Source organism: Penaeus japonicus, unplaced genomic scaffold (assembly GCF_977035675.1).
Source record: "Penaeus japonicus unplaced genomic scaffold, GWHDUDI00000001_assembly GWHDUDI00000020, whole genome shotgun sequence".
NCBI lineage: Eukaryota > Metazoa > Arthropoda > Malacostraca > Decapoda > Penaeidae > Penaeus > Penaeus japonicus.
This window is the reverse complement of record NW_028234422.1, coordinates 14,708,680-14,726,179: the sequence shown is the minus strand read 5'-3', so window position 1 is coordinate 14,726,179 and position 17,500 is coordinate 14,708,680. Positions and strand designations below refer to the sequence as shown.

General features: G+C 46.0%; 2 protein-coding genes across 7 annotated transcripts in view; one reads left to right on the top strand and one right to left on the bottom strand.

Moving 5' to 3' along the window:
* SNF4Agamma (SNF4/AMP-activated protein kinase gamma subunit) overlaps positions 1 to 17,500 on the bottom strand; it is a 205,683-nt gene that overhangs the window by 52,571 nt on the left and 135,612 nt on the right. The gene's annotated exons all lie outside the window — the stretch shown is intronic.
* On the top strand, positions 9,262 to 11,284 carry LOC147469639 (uncharacterized). Its single transcript, XM_086548048.1, has 2 exons — positions 9,262 to 10,420; positions 10,610 to 11,284. Exon 1 carries the CDS (start codon positions 9,613 to 9,615, stop codon positions 9,919 to 9,921), a length of 309 nt encoding a protein of 102 aa, XP_086404174.1. The 5' UTR covers positions 9,262 to 9,612; the 3' UTR covers positions 9,922 to 10,420; positions 10,610 to 11,284.

Below are 17,500 nucleotides of genomic sequence, written 5' to 3'. Positions count from 1 at the left end.
CAAAAAGTCGCATCGGAGAGAAGACGAAAAAGATGAAACGGGATAAAGGAGAAGACAGAAAAAGGAGAAAAAAGAAGAGCAGAGCAATGGGTAGAAAGAGAAAGCAATGGGTAGAAAAGAGGGGAAAAGGGAATGGGGGAAAAAAGGACAACTGCAAGAAAGTAAGAATGAGACGTAGCAGAAGAACGAAGAAAAATTGAGGAGAATGAATAGAAAAAGTAGAGTAAGAAAGAGGAGGAAGGGGAACAAACAAGAAGAGTACTAAGATGCGAGAGGGGAAGGGGGGGGGGGAAGTGGGGGGGGAAGTAGACATCACGAGACACGAGATTGAGCAAGCCATTCGTATTGTGGCGAGGCCAGCGACGCGCATATACCCTAAATTAATATTGATACCCAGAAGCGTGCCCCGCCGCACAATCAGCCTGCGCAGCACCGGACCCTCCCCACCAGGTGCTGCAGGTGCCCGCTCAACTGTCGCAGATTCTGCTGGTCGTCAGCAAGCGCTGCTGAAACCACTGAGGTAGGCAGAGAGGAAGCCCAAGGACGCTGGCTTCGGTTCCTCGTAACGTGTTATGCAAACGGAGAATCAACTGTGCAAGTAAGCGTGTAAGAGTGCGTGCACCTGCACATAAACAAAGACCAGGTAAGGTGAAATACGTAGATGCTAACACGAGCTCAGTGGTAGACAGAGAGAGACAGAGACATAGGAGGTGAGAGAGAGAGAGAGAGAGAGAGAGAGAGAGAGAGAGAGAGAGAGAGAGAGAGAGAGAGAGAGAGAGAGAGAGAGAGAGAGAGAGAGAGAGAGAGAGAGAGAGAGAGAGAGAGAGAGAAAGAGAGAGAGAGAGAGAGAGAGAGAGAGAGAGAGAGAAAGGTGCCAGGGGACGAAAGGGCGGAAGGAAGAGGGGGGGAGAGAAAGAGGCTCTACAACTCCTGCACCGTCGACGAAAAACGCTTCACTAATTAGGCTTCCCGAGAATATCGGCTGCTGACTGTACTTCGGTGAGTGTGACGTCAATTCTGACCCTTGTAAAACCCGTTTCTGTAACATGCCTCGGCACCCTTTCCCTGTCTCTCTCTCTCCCCCTCCCCTTCCCTTCGCCTTTCTCCGTCTTAAAAGCCTCCCCCTTTCCTTGTCTTCCTCCCGCTCTTCCTTCCTCCTTCTTAACCGACTTCCCATTTTCCTTTCCCTCCCCCTTTCTCCTCTCCCTTCTTAAAAACCTGCCCCTTTCTCTTACTTCTAACCCTCCCCCCCCCCTTTCCCTTAGCCCTCTCATCACCCTTTTGGTTCAGCGGACAGTTTTAGTGATGATAAAGTGTTCCTCTCGTTCACGAATCCTCTTGACCTAATCAAACCTCGTTCTGTTTCTCTTCTCTCTATCTCTACCTACTGTCTCTTTACCTGCCCTTCTCTTCTCTCTCTCTCTCTCTCTCTCTCTCTCTCTCTCTCTCTCTCTCTCTCTCTCTCTCTCTCTCTCTCTCTCTCTCTCTCTCTCTCTCTCTCTCTCTCTCTCTCTCTCTCTCTCTCTCTCTATATATATATATATATATATATATATATATATATATATATATATATATCTTTCTCTCTCTCTCTCTCTCTCTCTCTCTCTCTCTCTCTCTCTCTCTCTCTCTCTCTCTCTCTCTCTCTCTCTCTCTCTCTCTCTCTCTCTCTCTCTCTCTCTCTCTCTCTCTCTCTCTCTCTCTCTCTACCTCTCAACAACACGCCCAGGAACAGTAACTTGTAATGTGTCAGTCACGGCGCTTACACCACCTTTTGCGACAAACAACCCTCTCTCCTTTGTCTTGTACTCACAGCATCAATCGTGCTGCACCTGTAATGATGCTAATAATGATGGTAGATATCACCATTCCTCTCAAGGCTTCTTGATGGGGATCGGATGGGGTTTGGGGAATAGATGGGGAAGGGAGGAAAGAGGGTGGGTGGGTGGGAGGGAGGGAGGGATGTGGGGAGGGAAGGTGGAGGAGGGAGAGAGAGAGAAGGAGAGAGGGATTGAGGGAGGGAGGGTGGAGGAGGAGGAGGAGGAGGAGGAGGAGGAAGAGGGAGGAGAGAGAGAGAGAGAGAGAGAGAGAGAGAGAGAGAGAGAGAGAGAGAGAGAGAGAGAGAGAGAGAGAGAGAGAGAGAGAGAGAGAGAGAGAGAGAGAGAGAGAGAGAGAGAGAGAGAGAGAGAGAGAGAGAGAGAGAGAGAGAGAGAGAGAGATAGAGAGATAGAGAGAGGAGAGAGAGGAGAAAAGGTTACATGACACGTGGTGAGAATTCCTAATTGGAATCGGCGTCTTGTATGCGGAGAAACAGTTCAGTAAGCGCATGACGTTCTGCGTAGAGGCTCCTCCTCTCACTTTTCTCCTTCTTTTTCTTCTTATTTTTCTGATTATTATTATGATGATTATCATTATTCTCCTTCCTCTAGCCAATGCCCCTCCTCCTCCTCCTCATTATTATCAGTATCCGCTTCTCCTTCTCATTATCATAATTATTCTCCTTCGCATCTTTTTCCTTCTACCTCCTCCCCTTCTCCTTCCCCTTCCCCGTCAAACCATCACGAGACCCCAGAGAAAGTGTCATTGGATCCCCCCCCCCTCTACACACACACCCTCTATCTCCATCTCTTCTTTATTCTCCTTCACTTGTTTCACTTCTTTCTATTTCCTATTAGTTCCTTGCCATTCTCCTCTCACCCTTCCTCTCTCTTCCTCATATATCCCTCTCATCTATATCTTCCTTCTCCTCCTCCACCCCCTTCCCCCATCCATCCCCAACACTTCCTCTTCTACCACCATCCTTTCTCTCCCCCTCCCCTCCCTACCCCTACCCCTACCCCCTCCTCCTACTTATTCTCCTCCACCCTTCCTCCTCCTCTTTCCACCTACCTCCTCCTCTTCCCACCCACTTCCTCCCCTCCTCCTTCCACCTACCTCCTCCACTTTCCACCCCTTCCCGTCCTCCTTGTCCCTCCTCCCGTCCTCTTCCCGCCCCTCTCCTCCTCCTCCATCCAACCATCCTTAAGTGAACATCACGGCATCTTATCAACGCCAACCGGAGGGAGAAGTTGTCCATGATGATAGACACTTCCCTCCCAGCCACCACGCCTCAGAGGACACGGCTGAGATGAGGTCTATCTATCAATTACGCCGGCGAATCGTGTCTCTTGCCTGGCTGAGTGTAACGTGTGTAGCATATTCATCTGTTTATTATGCAGTGTGTATACATCTTGACTATATGTATGCGTCTATCGGTCTTGTTTAATATAATATTTACTTCTATACATAATGGACTTTTGATATTTGTAAGAAAATTAAAGAGCGATGTATAATTCTATCTACCGCTAGACTTTTCCAGTCTTCTTTTACGGCTGTGAGCATTTTTCTTGTTGGCGCGTTCTTTATAATGCAATATCTCCATACTCTCTTTTATGTACAAACAAAACACTTGAACTGAATATCATTGCTACTGAAAATATCTCTTTGCTTTTTGGTATAAACTAAAATCTATCTACTGACTATACTACGCATGTTTCAATACTGTATGTATCTCTATCATGCATCTCTGGATTAACCATTAAGCAATCAATATAAGTACGTGGTCAGGATACCAACTGGAAGGGGAGAACCGTGCTTAGGGCACCGAAGGAGGGGAGCACCACAAAATACCAGTACCACAGAAGTAACCATCACTTGGTACAAATGCTTGATATATAGAAAGATCCTGATATGTTATACATGCTGTAATGTTCAATCATTCTTGCAGTTTCATATTATGACGAACAAAACAGCATAAGGCGATTCTAATGGCAATGCTATTAAATTAATTAGGCTTCCAATTATTACAGTTAATTAGGCTTTCTTAATCAATGCTTATGAAAAGAAATATAAAAAGATCTTCAGATAAATGAAGAGCATTATAAAGTTATGGTAAGAGAATCTAACCAAAAATAATCAATAGATAATGATAATGACAATAAAAATAATAAGAAAAAGTACCAATAACACCACCAACAACAACAATAATACAAACATAGATAAATACGAGAGCAATCTAAATTCATTAACGAATTCCCACGCGCCTAACCTCATTCCCTGGCCAGGCCAGCCCACCGTTAAAAGATTCGAAAACAGATCTTTCTCCGACAAAATCAGATAATGACTCCTGTTCACCCCTAAAAAAATGTTTTCATTTCGTGTTCCTCTATGTATTTGTTGTTGCTGTTCCTATTCTCATTTGCGTCTCTTTAATACACAGTATAATCCCTCATACAAATATTTTGAAATATAAGAAAAAAATATACATACATACAATTATAATTATCATCATGATCAGTATCATCATTATCATTGTCCATTATATCATAGGAGATAAATAAGAAAATACAGAACAATAATAATGCAATAAAATACATCGATGGAGGATTTCTAAAGACATCACAAGAACTTATCTCACAATAAAGAAACGACATAGAGAGAGAAATGAAGAAAAGGAGAAATAAAGCGAGAGAGAAAAATAAAAATAAACAATAAAAGCGACAATGAGAAATATAAAGAGGAACATCACTAAAAAAAAAAACAAGAGAGAAATGGCCAAACGAGATAACAGAAGAAAGCAACAGAGAAAGAAAGAGAGAGAAAGGGAGATAAAGAGAGGGAGAGGGACGGAGGCCGAGGAATGTTTGGGGTCCTCTGACCGCCGAGGCGCCGTCGGTCCACATTGAATGGAGGAACTTCGACAATACACGACGAAGTGAATCTTTTAAAAAGGCGAATCACTAAGGAAATCGGAGGAAAGACAGAGGAAGAGAGGAAGAAGGAGAAGAAGTTTGAAGAATCAAAGCGGTAAAAAGTAAAGGAATTTGGAGGTACAGAAATCATGAGGCTAAAGGCAAGAGAAATGATAAAACAACTGTAACTGAGACGACGTATTGATAATGAGAACTTCATTCTAAATAATGAATTAAACAAGAATAAAAAAACACAGCAATGATGATAATGCGGAGAAGAAAATAAAAAAAACGAGAAAAACAACAAAAAAATGCCCCAAAACGCAAAAATTTCTCTCACGCAAATACGGTGACAATCCCGCCAAGAGCGTCATAATTCAGTGTTTAGAATTCATATCAGATTAAAAAAAGCTGAGACGAAAAAAAAGAAAAAAAAAGAGATACATTCCATATGCAAAATAGAAGCGTCTCTCTGCGTGCTCATTTCGGCTACACAGGAGGAAATGGATAACAAGACTTAGTGTGTGGGAGGTATATGCTAGAGAGGGAGGGAGGGAGGGAGGGAGGGAGGGAGGGAGGGAGGGAGGAAGGAAGGGAAGGGAGGGAGGGAGGGAGGGAGGAAGGAAGGGAGGAAGGGAGGGAGGAAGGAAGTAAGGGAGGGAGGGAAGGATGGGTACGAGTGTGTGGGATGGAGTCGTGTGTTGTGAGTGAGTGAGTGAGTGAGTGAGTGAGTGAGAGAGTGTGCATGCATGTGTGTGAGAGAGTGTGCATGCATGTGTGTGTGAGAGATTGTGCATGCATGTGTGTGTGAGAGAGTGTGCATGCATGTGTGTGTGTGTGTGTGTGTGTGTGTGTGTGTGTGTGTGTGTGTGTGTGTGTGTGTGCATGTGCGTTTCCGTGAGTGAATGAGTAAGGATACGAGGATATGAGTCAGTGCGAGAGTGCACAGTACGTATACATGCCCTTAAACGTGTGCATCCGAGTCTGGTATTCACGTGCGTATATATTCACTTCAATATGTTCACCTCAAAGTCCACAATCGCATACGGGAAAACGAGAAAAGAGCCGATGCAATTCGGAAAACGTCCCGGGCACAAAAACAAGCTATACCCCGAGTCACGCTGCCTGAAGGACTTCCCTTGCCTTGTGTCGCAATATCTTTTGCTTCGAATTTTCCTTAGCACCCAAGGATCTCCAGTTCCTGTATCAAAACACTTCGCGGTTTTATCTTTTACATATTTAGATAAATAAAAATATGTAAATGCGTCATTTCACTAAATGTCTAGAAAAATCTGTAATAAATTCAAAATGTCACCCCCTTTTATTTGTACATTTCGGTTAGTGGATAATAGGTATAAAGCAAACAAAAGGGAATAAATCAATAAAGCAATACTGATAATGATAGTAATAAAAAATAAATAATGAAAAATATGCATAAACTACTACTACTACAACTAATAATAATACAAATAATACTAATAATAATACTAATAAGAACAATGATAATAATAATAACTACAATAAAAAAATGATAACCGTAAAAATTATATAAAAACTAGCAATAATGTGGCAATCCGGTCATAAGTTTCCGCTATGAATTCTGTGGCGAGCGGTGTGTGGGGGGGATGGTTTCTATGGCAAAGGGGGAGAGGGAGAGGCTGAAGTTTCGGCTCTGAGGCTTCATCTTCTGCTTCACTCACGCTGTCCATCAGTGAATTATCTATTCACTGATCCGTCAGTCTGAGGCATTTCACTCACCCATCTGTTCTTCAGTTCATTTGTAACCAATTCATTCGGTAATTCACGAGTGGAATTCACTCACTCACCAGTTCATCAATTCACCAACTCACACATCTCTCTCTCTCAAGCAAGCATTCATTCACTCACTCACAAGTTCGTCAATCCATCGATCAAATCTATTCAGCGACTCACTCACTCACCATTTCATCAACCAATCTATTCACTAATCCGCCTCACCAATTCATCAATTCATCTATCAATCATCAATAAATCATTCACGAGTAAGAATAACTCACCCGCCAGTCTCATCCACTAATTCCTTCACCAACTCATCTGAATCATTCCATCTACTCCATTCTTTTCATTTCATTCATCATTTTTTGCAAAGACTTCCATTCACCAAGCAACTGATTCAACGATTCTCCTGCAACATGCATTGTGTTATCGAGTGATCTCAATTCATTACGACCAACGAGAGAAAAATCAAAACACATTATCACAGAACAAAAGCAACGACCAAAGAGCACTTAAAATGACTCCGAAAAGACAAAGAAAAGACGAAGAGAGAGAGAGAAAGGGAGAGAGAGAGAGAGAGAGAGAGAGAGAGAGAGAGAGAGAGAGAGAGAGAGAGAGAGAGAGAGAGAGAGAGAAGAGAGAGGAGAGAGAGAGAGAGGGAGAGAGAGAGAGAGAGAGAGAGAGAGAGAGAGAGAGAGAGAGAGAGAGAGAGAGAGAGAGAGAGAGAGAGAGAGAGAGAGAGAGAGAAAGAGAGAGAGGAGAAGAGAGAGGAGGAGAGAGAGAGAGGAGAGAGAGAGAGAGAGAGAGAGGGAGAGAGGGGAGAGAGAGAGAGAGAGAGAGAGAGAGAGAGAGAGAGAGTGATATTATATATATATATATATGTATATATATATATGATATATATATTTTATATATATATAAATAGAGAGAGGAGAGAGAGAGAGAGAGAGAGAGAGAGAGAGAGAGAGAGAGAGAGAGAGAGAGAGAGAGATAGATAGATAGATAGATAGAGAGAGAGAGAGAGAGAGATAAAGGAAGAAAGAGCGAAAAAGACAGATTCTGAATAAAAGAAAGAGCGAAAGAAAAAAAAAAGAAAAAGAAAAAGAGAGATAACCCTCCCCCGGAAAAAAACGAATCGTAATGAAACCTCCGAACCGGTTGGAATCCCTCAGAAGACAAAGCCAAGGCAGCCGCACGGAGTGTCCTTTGTGAGATCCTTTGCAGCCCAGGAGTTGGCAGGAAAAGGAGGTGGAAGAGGTGGTGGTGGAGGTGAAGGTGGTGGTGGCGGTAATGGTGGTGGAGAAAGTGGAGCTTGTGGCGGAGGCGGTGGTGGTGGGAAAGAGTAGGTGGTGGTGGGGAAGAAGAAAGACAGAGGAAAAGTGGGACTAAGAAGAGATTAAGAGGAGGAGGACGAAGAGGAGGGAGAATAAAAAATATGATAAGTAGAAGTAGAAAAATAAGAAGAAACATAGAAGGAGGAGGATGAAAAGCCGAATAAGAAGAGGAGGAGAATAAGAATAAGAAGAGGAGAGGAAAGAAGAAGAAGAAGAAGAGGTGAAGGAAGAATGGCGTGGAAGTGGAGGTAGAAGGGCGTGGAGGAGTGTGTTGAGAGGGGGGAAATAGGTCAGAAGAGGTTAAGCTGACCTCTCATAGGAAGCGTAGATTAAAGATGCTCTCTCTCTCTCTCTCTCTCTCTCTCTCTCTCTCTCTCTCTCTCTCTCTCTCTCTCTCTCTCTCTCTCTCTCTCTCTCTCTCTCTCTCCATCGATTCTACAGACTTGATGGTTGTGTGAGGAGGGAGGGAGAAGAAGGTTCGAGAATATAGAGAAAAAGGATGGCGCCTTAAAGACATGTTCATACAAATTCAAGGTCTATCTGTCTCTCTCAAGGCACCCACACACGCACACACATAGATACACGCGCTACACACATCCCCTCCCTACCACACGCGTCCACAGAGAGCTCGTCCGGGCGTGGCGAATCTTCTCATCTCTCGCATCCCAGGAGCCATAGCGGCACTCCTTGGCACTTACCGGCACCTGGATGCCATCTCGCAGTGACCGGTGTGCCGGCTCTGTAACTCGACTCCTTATTTATGAAGACCTACGACCGCTCTGTTGTGGTTTTGTTTCTAAGATGATCTTTTTATTATATTTCTATTTCTTCTTCTCTATTAACCCTTGACCTTTTCCTGGCATTCCCCCTATGCATATTTTTGCTTGCTTATTGGTACGCTGGGTGTATTGATTTAATATGATGTAGATTATGAGACTCGTGAAACTTCTATTAATTATCTTTACCTCTATGAAAGTGTTTTTTTTCCTCTCCCTAATCCCCAGTGACTTTCCCCCATTCTAGGTCAAGTGGATTACCGATAGTTTTAAAGGGTGAATATGATTCTCTTGGTTAACTTTTAAATCCATCTCACTCAAGTTCTCACCATGACACGTGTGACGTCACACTCCAGGTGTTACCGGACTTTGCCACAACACACGTGTCAGGACTGTTCGGTGTCGACTTGGTGCAGCGGTCGACATGGTGCGGGGACTTACCATAAGCGGCGGCGACGTGTACTGCTGCGAGGCTGCGCGCGGGCGGGCGAACACGCCCGGCGGAAGGTCATAGATCCCCACCGACCTTGGATGGTAGACGGAGCTAGCCACGCCCTCGCACTCCGTACCGACCGAGCACGACCTGACCCGTCGGTGCGGTGAAACGGGGCTGCGGCCGGGGAGTTCGGGCGCCGCGCGGTCGGGCTCCGTGTCCATCCAGGCTGGCACGGGGCTGAAACGGCCCGGGCAGTAGGGGAAGGGGCCTGGGCCCAGGGCGTGGCCGCCGCCGCCGTGCCGCTCCTGCGACTGCAGAGCGGCGCGCCACTCGTCCGACGAGTAGAAGTGCAGGACGCGGCCGCTCATCAGATACGCCTTGGGCTCCGGCAAGATCGTGGGGGACTCCTCGCCCTCAGCCTTCTCCTCCGGCTCCGCCGAAGCCGCCTGCGTCAAGTTTTGGCACTGTAAGGGGTTCATCTTGCTCTTGCGGAGCGGCGGCGGCTCCAGAGAGCTTTTGCTCGGCTCCGGCGTGAGCCTGTGGCTGCTACAGGGGGCGTCCGAGGAGCCCTTCGAAGCCTCATGCGGAGACTCCGCGGCCGCCTTGTAGCTAGAAGAGGTTTCCCCGCAGACTTTCTGCGCGTAGTGAGTGTCCTGTGGAAGCTTCTGCGCATGCGAGGACTCCAAGGCCGCTTTGTGGCACGGCAGGAGCTGGGGGTTGAGACGCCATTGCGGCGGGCTGTAAGGCAGGGGCGACGGTGTGTTGCTGTGTCGCCGGCGGTAGGGGCTGGACACCACTTCGTTGACCAGCGCCTCTTGGTTGACCCAGGGCGTCTCCGTGGGCCGCTCCAAGGAGGAGCTGCGGGAGGTGCGGCTGGGGTGCCGCAATAAGGCACGAGCGACATTCTTCAGCGCCGAAGTGTTGGCTTTCAGGATGCCTCGTGGCTCCGCGGGCGACTGCTCGGGAAGCCGGTTAGCCCTGGCGCCATCCTGCGGGCGCCGAGAAAGCCGCAGCCGCAGGAGTCGCACCCCAGACTCATGCAGGGAAGCCTGGTCTAGGGAGCGGCTGCGGGGCTTGCTGTGGGACGGCTGGGCCATGCCGGGGCGCGCCGCGGGAGGGGGGCCGCATGCCAGTTCTACGCCAGCGCCATTTCAATGCCCACCTTGCTTGTCACTCGCTCTGAGCTCTGGCCACGGCGCACAAAAAGCTTCCACGTGCGGGCTATTCTGGCACACATGAAGCTTGTCACGTCCACTCACGCGCACCTGGCAACACGATGAACAAAGTGGAACACGGTGAACAAGGCAAAGTCAAACGACGAGCGCCGTGGCAACGTGTTCACTCCACACCTCTCCTATGTTGATAACCGCTATCACGACTAACACCTAGGTGAGTATTCGGTCTCCTTAGCATTCGCTAGGGGACAAAGATATATAAAGCATTTAAACACATATATGGCGGATAAAGCTTAAACGTTCGATCATAAATGGCTTACTAATGAACAGAAAAAAAACAAAAACACAACGGGATGCAGGTAAACAATGGAGCACAAGAAATTAACGATTTCATGGCCAACAGATGTCGTTGCCGCTGACACGTTTCTAATCAATGGAAAAATCATACGCTCGCAATATCTGAAGCTGACGCGTACTATATCTCTCGCGTGGAGGAGGTGGAAATGAAAAGACGACGGAGAATAAATATATAAAATCAATGAAATATAGACATAAAACGAAAGAGAAATGTTACAACCCCCCCCCCCTCTACCCCTTCAAGACGGTACTATATTATGCAAAGTGTTCTGATTCAATACAAAAAATATATATATTTTTGTAATGACACATACACAAACACGCAGCAGATACGCTTGTTATGCTTGCCAAGGTCGTTGCAAGGTCAAATGGAGGTTATAAGATGGATCGTTTCTACATCCCGATTTCTCAAGTTTAAGACGTAGATAACGGGAAAGAAGGACGAAGCGATAGCGGGAGAAAGAAATTGAGAGAGGAGAGATTAGAGAGGAAAGAGGAGAGGGGGGGGGGAGAGAGAAGAAAGAGGAGTAGGAGAAGGAGAGAGAGGGAGAGGGCAAAGGAGAGGAAAGAGGAGAGGACGGAGGAGAGAGAGCGAGAGAGCGAGAGAGAGAGAGAGAGAGAGAGAGAGAGAGAGAGAGAGAGAGAGAGAGAGAGAGAGAGAGAGAGAGAGAGAGAGAGAGAGAGAGAGAGAGAGAGAGAGAGAGAGAGAGAGAGAGATAAAGATACAGAGAGACTGAACGATAACAACAACAACAACAACAAAAGCAAACAGATCCATACGGCGATAAGGTGAGTGACACCGATAATACGCATCCCCCAGCGTAATGATATTAGATTGCACAACACTTGCATGAAGCCATTACCGCGCTTGATCAACACGCGGCCCTGTTTGCCAGCGACCTCGGAGACCGTCTGGTGGGCAAACGCAATGGATCAAATAGGATTATAATAACAGCCCCCACCCCTAATCCTCCCCCTCCCCCCACATGCAAGGGCTTTCCCTTCCCCCTTTTATCTCTCGCAGTTAGAGGACACTTTAATAGAGACAATTAATAAATAGGAGGCGGAGAAGAGATAGTGGGTGGTGGGAAAGGGGAGAGTGACTGGGTGAGTAGGGGTAGGGGGGGAGGAGGGAAAGAAAGGAGGAGGATGAGGAGAGGGAGGAGAGGGAAGAGGAAGAGGAGGAGGAGGGGAGGAGGGGGAGTGGAGGAGGAGGAGGGGGAGGGGGAAGGGAAGGGGAAGAGGAGGGGGAGGGGGAGGAGGAGGAGGGAAGAGGTACAGGAGGGGGAGGATGAAGAGAAGGAGGAGGGAAGAGGTAGAGGAGGGGGAGGAGGGGGATGAGAGAAAGGGGAGAAGAAGAAGCAGGATAGAGAGAGAGAGAGAGAGAGAGAGAGAGAGAGAGAGAGATAAAACACTACAATTCAGTATTCATTCAATGCTGACTCAAGGTACGCATGATAACGCTGCTTGCCCAATCAAGAAGAACACTAACTTAAATCTACAAGCAACCTCCTTTCGCACACTCGCCTTCTGTGAATTGACTTCAAGGATTCTATTCAAAAGAAAAAGCAACAACACACACAAAAAGTAAACAAATTGCTACTAGTTGCAACTGTGCGCAAAGTTGTAAAAACAACCCACGCCCCCTTCCCTCTTCCCTCCCCTCCCCTTCCCTACCCCGAAGCCTGTTGACAGGCTGAGAAAGACTGACCGAAATCACCCAAGATGGCAAAGCTACGACTTACTTTCCCGATTTTTTTGTTATTTTTTTTACTCTTGCTGTTTCTCTTTCTTCGGATAATTTGAAACATTCTCATGGGTCTTTAATTAGTCTTGAGAGTATTTTCGAATTGAGGTATTTCTTTCTAACTGCTCTCCTTTCTTATTCTTGCTCTAGATTAACAGGACTTTCCCACTGTTCTGTAGTCTTTATAGCTCGCACCAACAGGGACTACAAGTTATACATGAAACACTCATGTGCAAATCCCCCCCCCCCTAAAAAAAACGAGAAAGACAAATCAACGCATAACCTAATACGAATTTGGAAAACAAAGTCAAGGATTCGTTTGTTCTTCTTCGCCTGAATGCTTAAAAAAGAACATTCGTTATTCTCAAAGCGGACCCAGTGCGACGAGAGAAATATCAACTATGATGACGGACCCGAGAGGCAAGAGATATTACAAAAAAAAAGGTTGAAAATTTACATAACTCCCCCCTACACACTCCCTTGTCCACGGACAGAGACTCCCGTTTTCTTTAAGGAGGGAAGGCGGGAAAATAATTTGACGACGCTGCTGAATATGTCCCGTTCTTTCCATGAGATAATCATAGGGGCTTTTCACACCGAGGTCTCGTCGAAATAATGAAGTAATCACACCCAATTCCTATCCAGAAAGTTCCTTCTCATCCAGCGCACAGACGAGCGTGGGTATTAGTGGTATCTCGCGATGACATCCTCAAACCGCCACGCTAATTCATGAATACGGAATGAGGCGCCTCCTTGCCATGAATCTTGAATTAATATGATATCACTAACGCGCAGTCCGATCACACACGCACGCACATGAACAAAGTCTGACGCACATATGTGTGTGTGCGCGCGCGCAGGCATACACACACACACACACATACACACATACAATTAATTTCAACTTCGGTAAATAATACTGTTTTTATCATTGTTATCTTTGTGAAAAATATGTTTTTATCTTATCTAGTAATCAGGTTCAGTGTGTGAGAAAAAACGGAAAGAGAGAGAAACTGTGTGAGAGTGATGGAAAAAGAAAGAGAAAGGAGAGAGGTAGGGACGGAGAGAGAAGGAGAGAGAAAATGAGGGAAAAAGCGAGGAAGAGACGGGGAGAGAGAGAGAGAGAGAGAGAGAGAGAGAGAGAGAGAGAGAGAGAGAGAGAGAGAGAGAGAGAGAGAGAGAGAGAGAGAGAGAGAGAGAGAGAGAGAGAGAGAGAGAGAGAGAGAAGACTAAACCCGATTCCAATCACACCGGGCGCTGAGACCTTGTCAAAAGCACTTGCAGATTTCCACCTATATCAGTTCGTCATTCCGAGAATGCTCACAATACACAGGGTTTATTTACGTGGCAGGTGTCAGAGGGGACATATGGCGGTGACGTGCCCGAAAGTGGGACATTGAAAAGGAGGTACCCCTCTTCCACTCCCCTCCCCATTTCCCTCCCACGTCTCCTCTTCCTCTCCCCCCCTTCTCATATTCCTACTAAGCTCTACCCCCTACCCTACCCCCACCCCTCACTCTTCCCGTTCCCCCTCATTTGCTCTCCTCCTTCTCCTCCCCTCTCCTATCCTCCCTATTCCCTAAGTCCTCACCTCTCCCTCTACTATCCCCCCTCATGTCCTCTCCTCTTTCTTAGCTTCTAATCCCCTACCCCCCCCCCATCTTCTTTTCTCCTTACCCTTCCCTTCCACCCCTTCTTCCTTACTTCCTCTCATACCCTCCTTCTTCCACTCCCTCTCCTTCCCCTCATCCCTTCTCTCTCTCACTCTGTCTATTTTTTTTCTCTTTCTTTTCCCCTCCCCTCTCCTACCACCCTCATCCAAATCCCCTATCACACGCTTCTTTCCTTCCTTCCTTCCTCCCTCTCTATTCCTTCCTTTCTCCAATTATGCTCCCCTATCTCACTGTCCTTTCCTCCTTCTCCTTCCACCCTCCCTCCCTCTTCCCCTCCCGTCTCCTACCTCCCTTACTCTATCCCCTCTTTCCCCTCCCACCCTTTCTCCTTCTCCCTCGACGTAACCTCTGACTCCTCCATCAAAAAGTGTTTTTAGGTGGAAGGGGTTAGGGGGGCACGACCTTCCCTGACCTCTGCAAGCGACAGACGCCTCCCAGTCGCAGGCAGGCAAGCAACTCCTAAAGGATCCTCATTTCCTTGCAACTCTTGACTCGCGTATTCCCTCTCACTATCCTTTTTTTACCCTCGTTTTCTGTCTTTTATGTTCCTTGTCTCCCTTTCTCGTTTTTCCATTGGATTCTTGTCTGTTTCTCTGTCTTTGCCTCTGTCGATCTGTCTCATGAAACGAAGTACACCCATACACAAACACACAAACACTCACTCTAATTTACTCACTCACTCACTCACTCACTCACTCACTCTCTCTCTCACTCTCTTCCTCTACCTATTTGTCTGTCAACATACACAGATGTGTCAACAGCTGTGCACACCCCTCCTCGCCCACATCACTGTGAATGCTGCTTAATAACAAGTTACAAGTGTTGCTATTGAGAGGAATTTACGAAGAAGTTACAAAATGGAAAGAAAAAAAAAAACGAAGAGAAAACGAAGTGCATGGAAACGAACGAGCAAAGTCCATGGAAATAAATCAAGAAAACGAACCGCGGGAACACAAGCACTTCTAGGACAGCCAGCCAGCTTGCTTGCTTGCTTGCCTCCCACCCTCCCCCTACCGCATTCTCCCTCCCTCTCGTACTCCTACCCCTCTCTCCCCCTAAACCGATGACCTACAAACGACTTGAATCAGCAAAACTAGCAAAGGAAACATCCGGTGACAAATGCCAACTGGCGCACACTCTTCGTCTTCGGTATCTCTGGGCACGTTCTCTTTTTATCTTCCTTTTTGCGTCTCAGTCTCCGTCTATTCATCTGTCTGGCTTAATTATCAGCTCATCTGTCGGGCCGGACTAACCAATCAGTCAGTATGCCTTTCCGCACGATGGGTTCTAAGAAATTTCATATTGACCTCTTTCTGTATTACCTTGCCTCAGCCCACGACCGCGGCTTAATAAAATCTACGGGGTCGACACAATCATTTTGGCTCCACACGGGTCCTACACAAAGCTCACATATATCCTGTTTATGAGAAGGCGGAAAGCTATTACTTACGGATAGAGGAGAGGAAGGATTGAAAGAGGGAAGGAGAGTGGAGAGAAGATGAAGAGACAGAGATGGAATGGGAGACGGAAAAAAGAGACAAATAGAGGGACTGCGAAAATACAGAAAGAGAGACAGAGATGTATAGATAAAAAAAAATATATATATATATAACAAGGAAAATTACACGGAACTGTGTGACAAGCCCACACTGAAACAGGCGACAAAAGTCTACGGGGTTGCAATGCGCCTTTTCGCGTGGCACCGAGCCAGCTTAACCAGTGGCGGGACCATTTTTCACGTGTTTACAGAGTGATATGTGGAAGAGGAGTGAAGTGACGTAAACGGTAATGCATGAGAAGGAGAGAGATAGCCAGGCATTGAGATATCAAGTGAGTAAGAAATTAAAAAAGGGAGAGAATGAGGGAGGACGGGAAGGGAGTAAATAGATCTGAAGATAGAGAGTGAATAGAGAAAAGGAGAAGAGCAATAGAGCGAGAGGGAGGGAAGGAGGGAGGGAGGAAGAGCGAGAGGAAGAGAAATAGAGAGACAAAGAGAGAGTAAGAGAGATAAAGAGAGAGAGAGAGAGAGAGAGAGAGAGAGAGAGAGAGAGAGAGAGAGATAGAGAGAGAGACAGAGAGAGAGAGACAAGCATGGTCGCTTGCACTAGCCTGAAGAACTCAATTTCAAGGATCCTAAACCGAACTTTCAGGCTTCTTCGAATCAAGCATAAACACTTAAGAGGATTCACAACTTGGTACACAAAGCCTGAAGCCTGACGTGTGTCGTGTGCTTTCCCGTTACAGAGTAAAGCTCTAATCGAATTGAAATCGAAGCGAAAATCTAACTTACATAAAAAAAAATCTCATCGTATTTTCTTTTCTAAGTCTCTCATATTTTATCAAAGCAAAAGAGAAAGTCCAACTTTTTAAAAAGAAAAAACATCCGAATAAAAATCTGGTCGTATTTTCTCCTCTTTATTCATTTGATTATTCATTGATTTTACGTATTAATAAAATGCTTCGGAAAATCATCTTGGCGAATCTCCCGTGACGGTGCAAAATACGCGTGCAAAATACGAGTCTGCAACTCTTAACGCTGAACAAAAAATAGTACGGATTTCTCCAATTAAAGATATAAATCAAAGTAGCAAAAAATAAATAAAAAAGAGGAAAAATAAAGCAATGGAAATGAGACGGAAACATTAAAAAAGGAAAGAAAAAAAGACTCCGTTGTCCGCGTGACAAAAGGAGGTTCAAGGAAAGGTCTTGGGAGGGAGACTCCTCGGCGATGAGGAAATGCAATTAATCCTTCACAAGGATGAGTCGCTTTGGAGTTCCTGCTACTTTTCTGTCTGTTTGTCTCTGTCATCATCCTAACCTCTCACTCTCTCTCTCCCTTTCTCTCTCTCTCTCACCCTTTCTCTCTCTTCTTCTTCACCCCTCTCTCTCTTCTCCCTCCCCCCTCTATCTCCCCTTCCTCTCTCATCTCTCTCCTCTTCCACTCCCTCCCTCTCTCCTCTTTCATTCCATTTTTTCCATTACGTCTTACCTGTCCATCCAATCAAATTAATCAAGGGCACTGCCTCCCTTTCTACATTTTTTTTTCCTCTTTATAACCTCGAAGGATCAAGACCCTTCTTTTTTAAGCCTAAGCTATAACCACAAGCGACCGATTTTCCTTCGGCGTTCCTCTTGAAGCCTGTCCCAAAGGGCATCGGGTTCGTGGCAAAGGTCGTGGATCGTGTCCTCGAGTCTCCGATGCCTTAAATAACGGCGGGGATTCGGGAGAAATTAGAGTTTTTTTTATCGAGCTTTCGGGAGAAATTAGAGTTTTTTTTCGAGCTTTCGGGAGAAATTAGAGTTTTTTTCGAGCTTTCGGGAGAAATTAGAGTTTTTTTTCGAGCTTTCGGGAGAAATTAGAGCTTTTTTGAGCTTTCGGGAGAAATTAGAGTTCTTTTTTCGAGCTATCGGGAGAAATTAGAGTTCTTTTCGAGCTTTCGGGAGACATTAGTGCGTTTTTCGAGCTCTCAGGAAAAAAAATTGAGTTTTCTTATCGAGCTTTCGGGAAAAAATTATC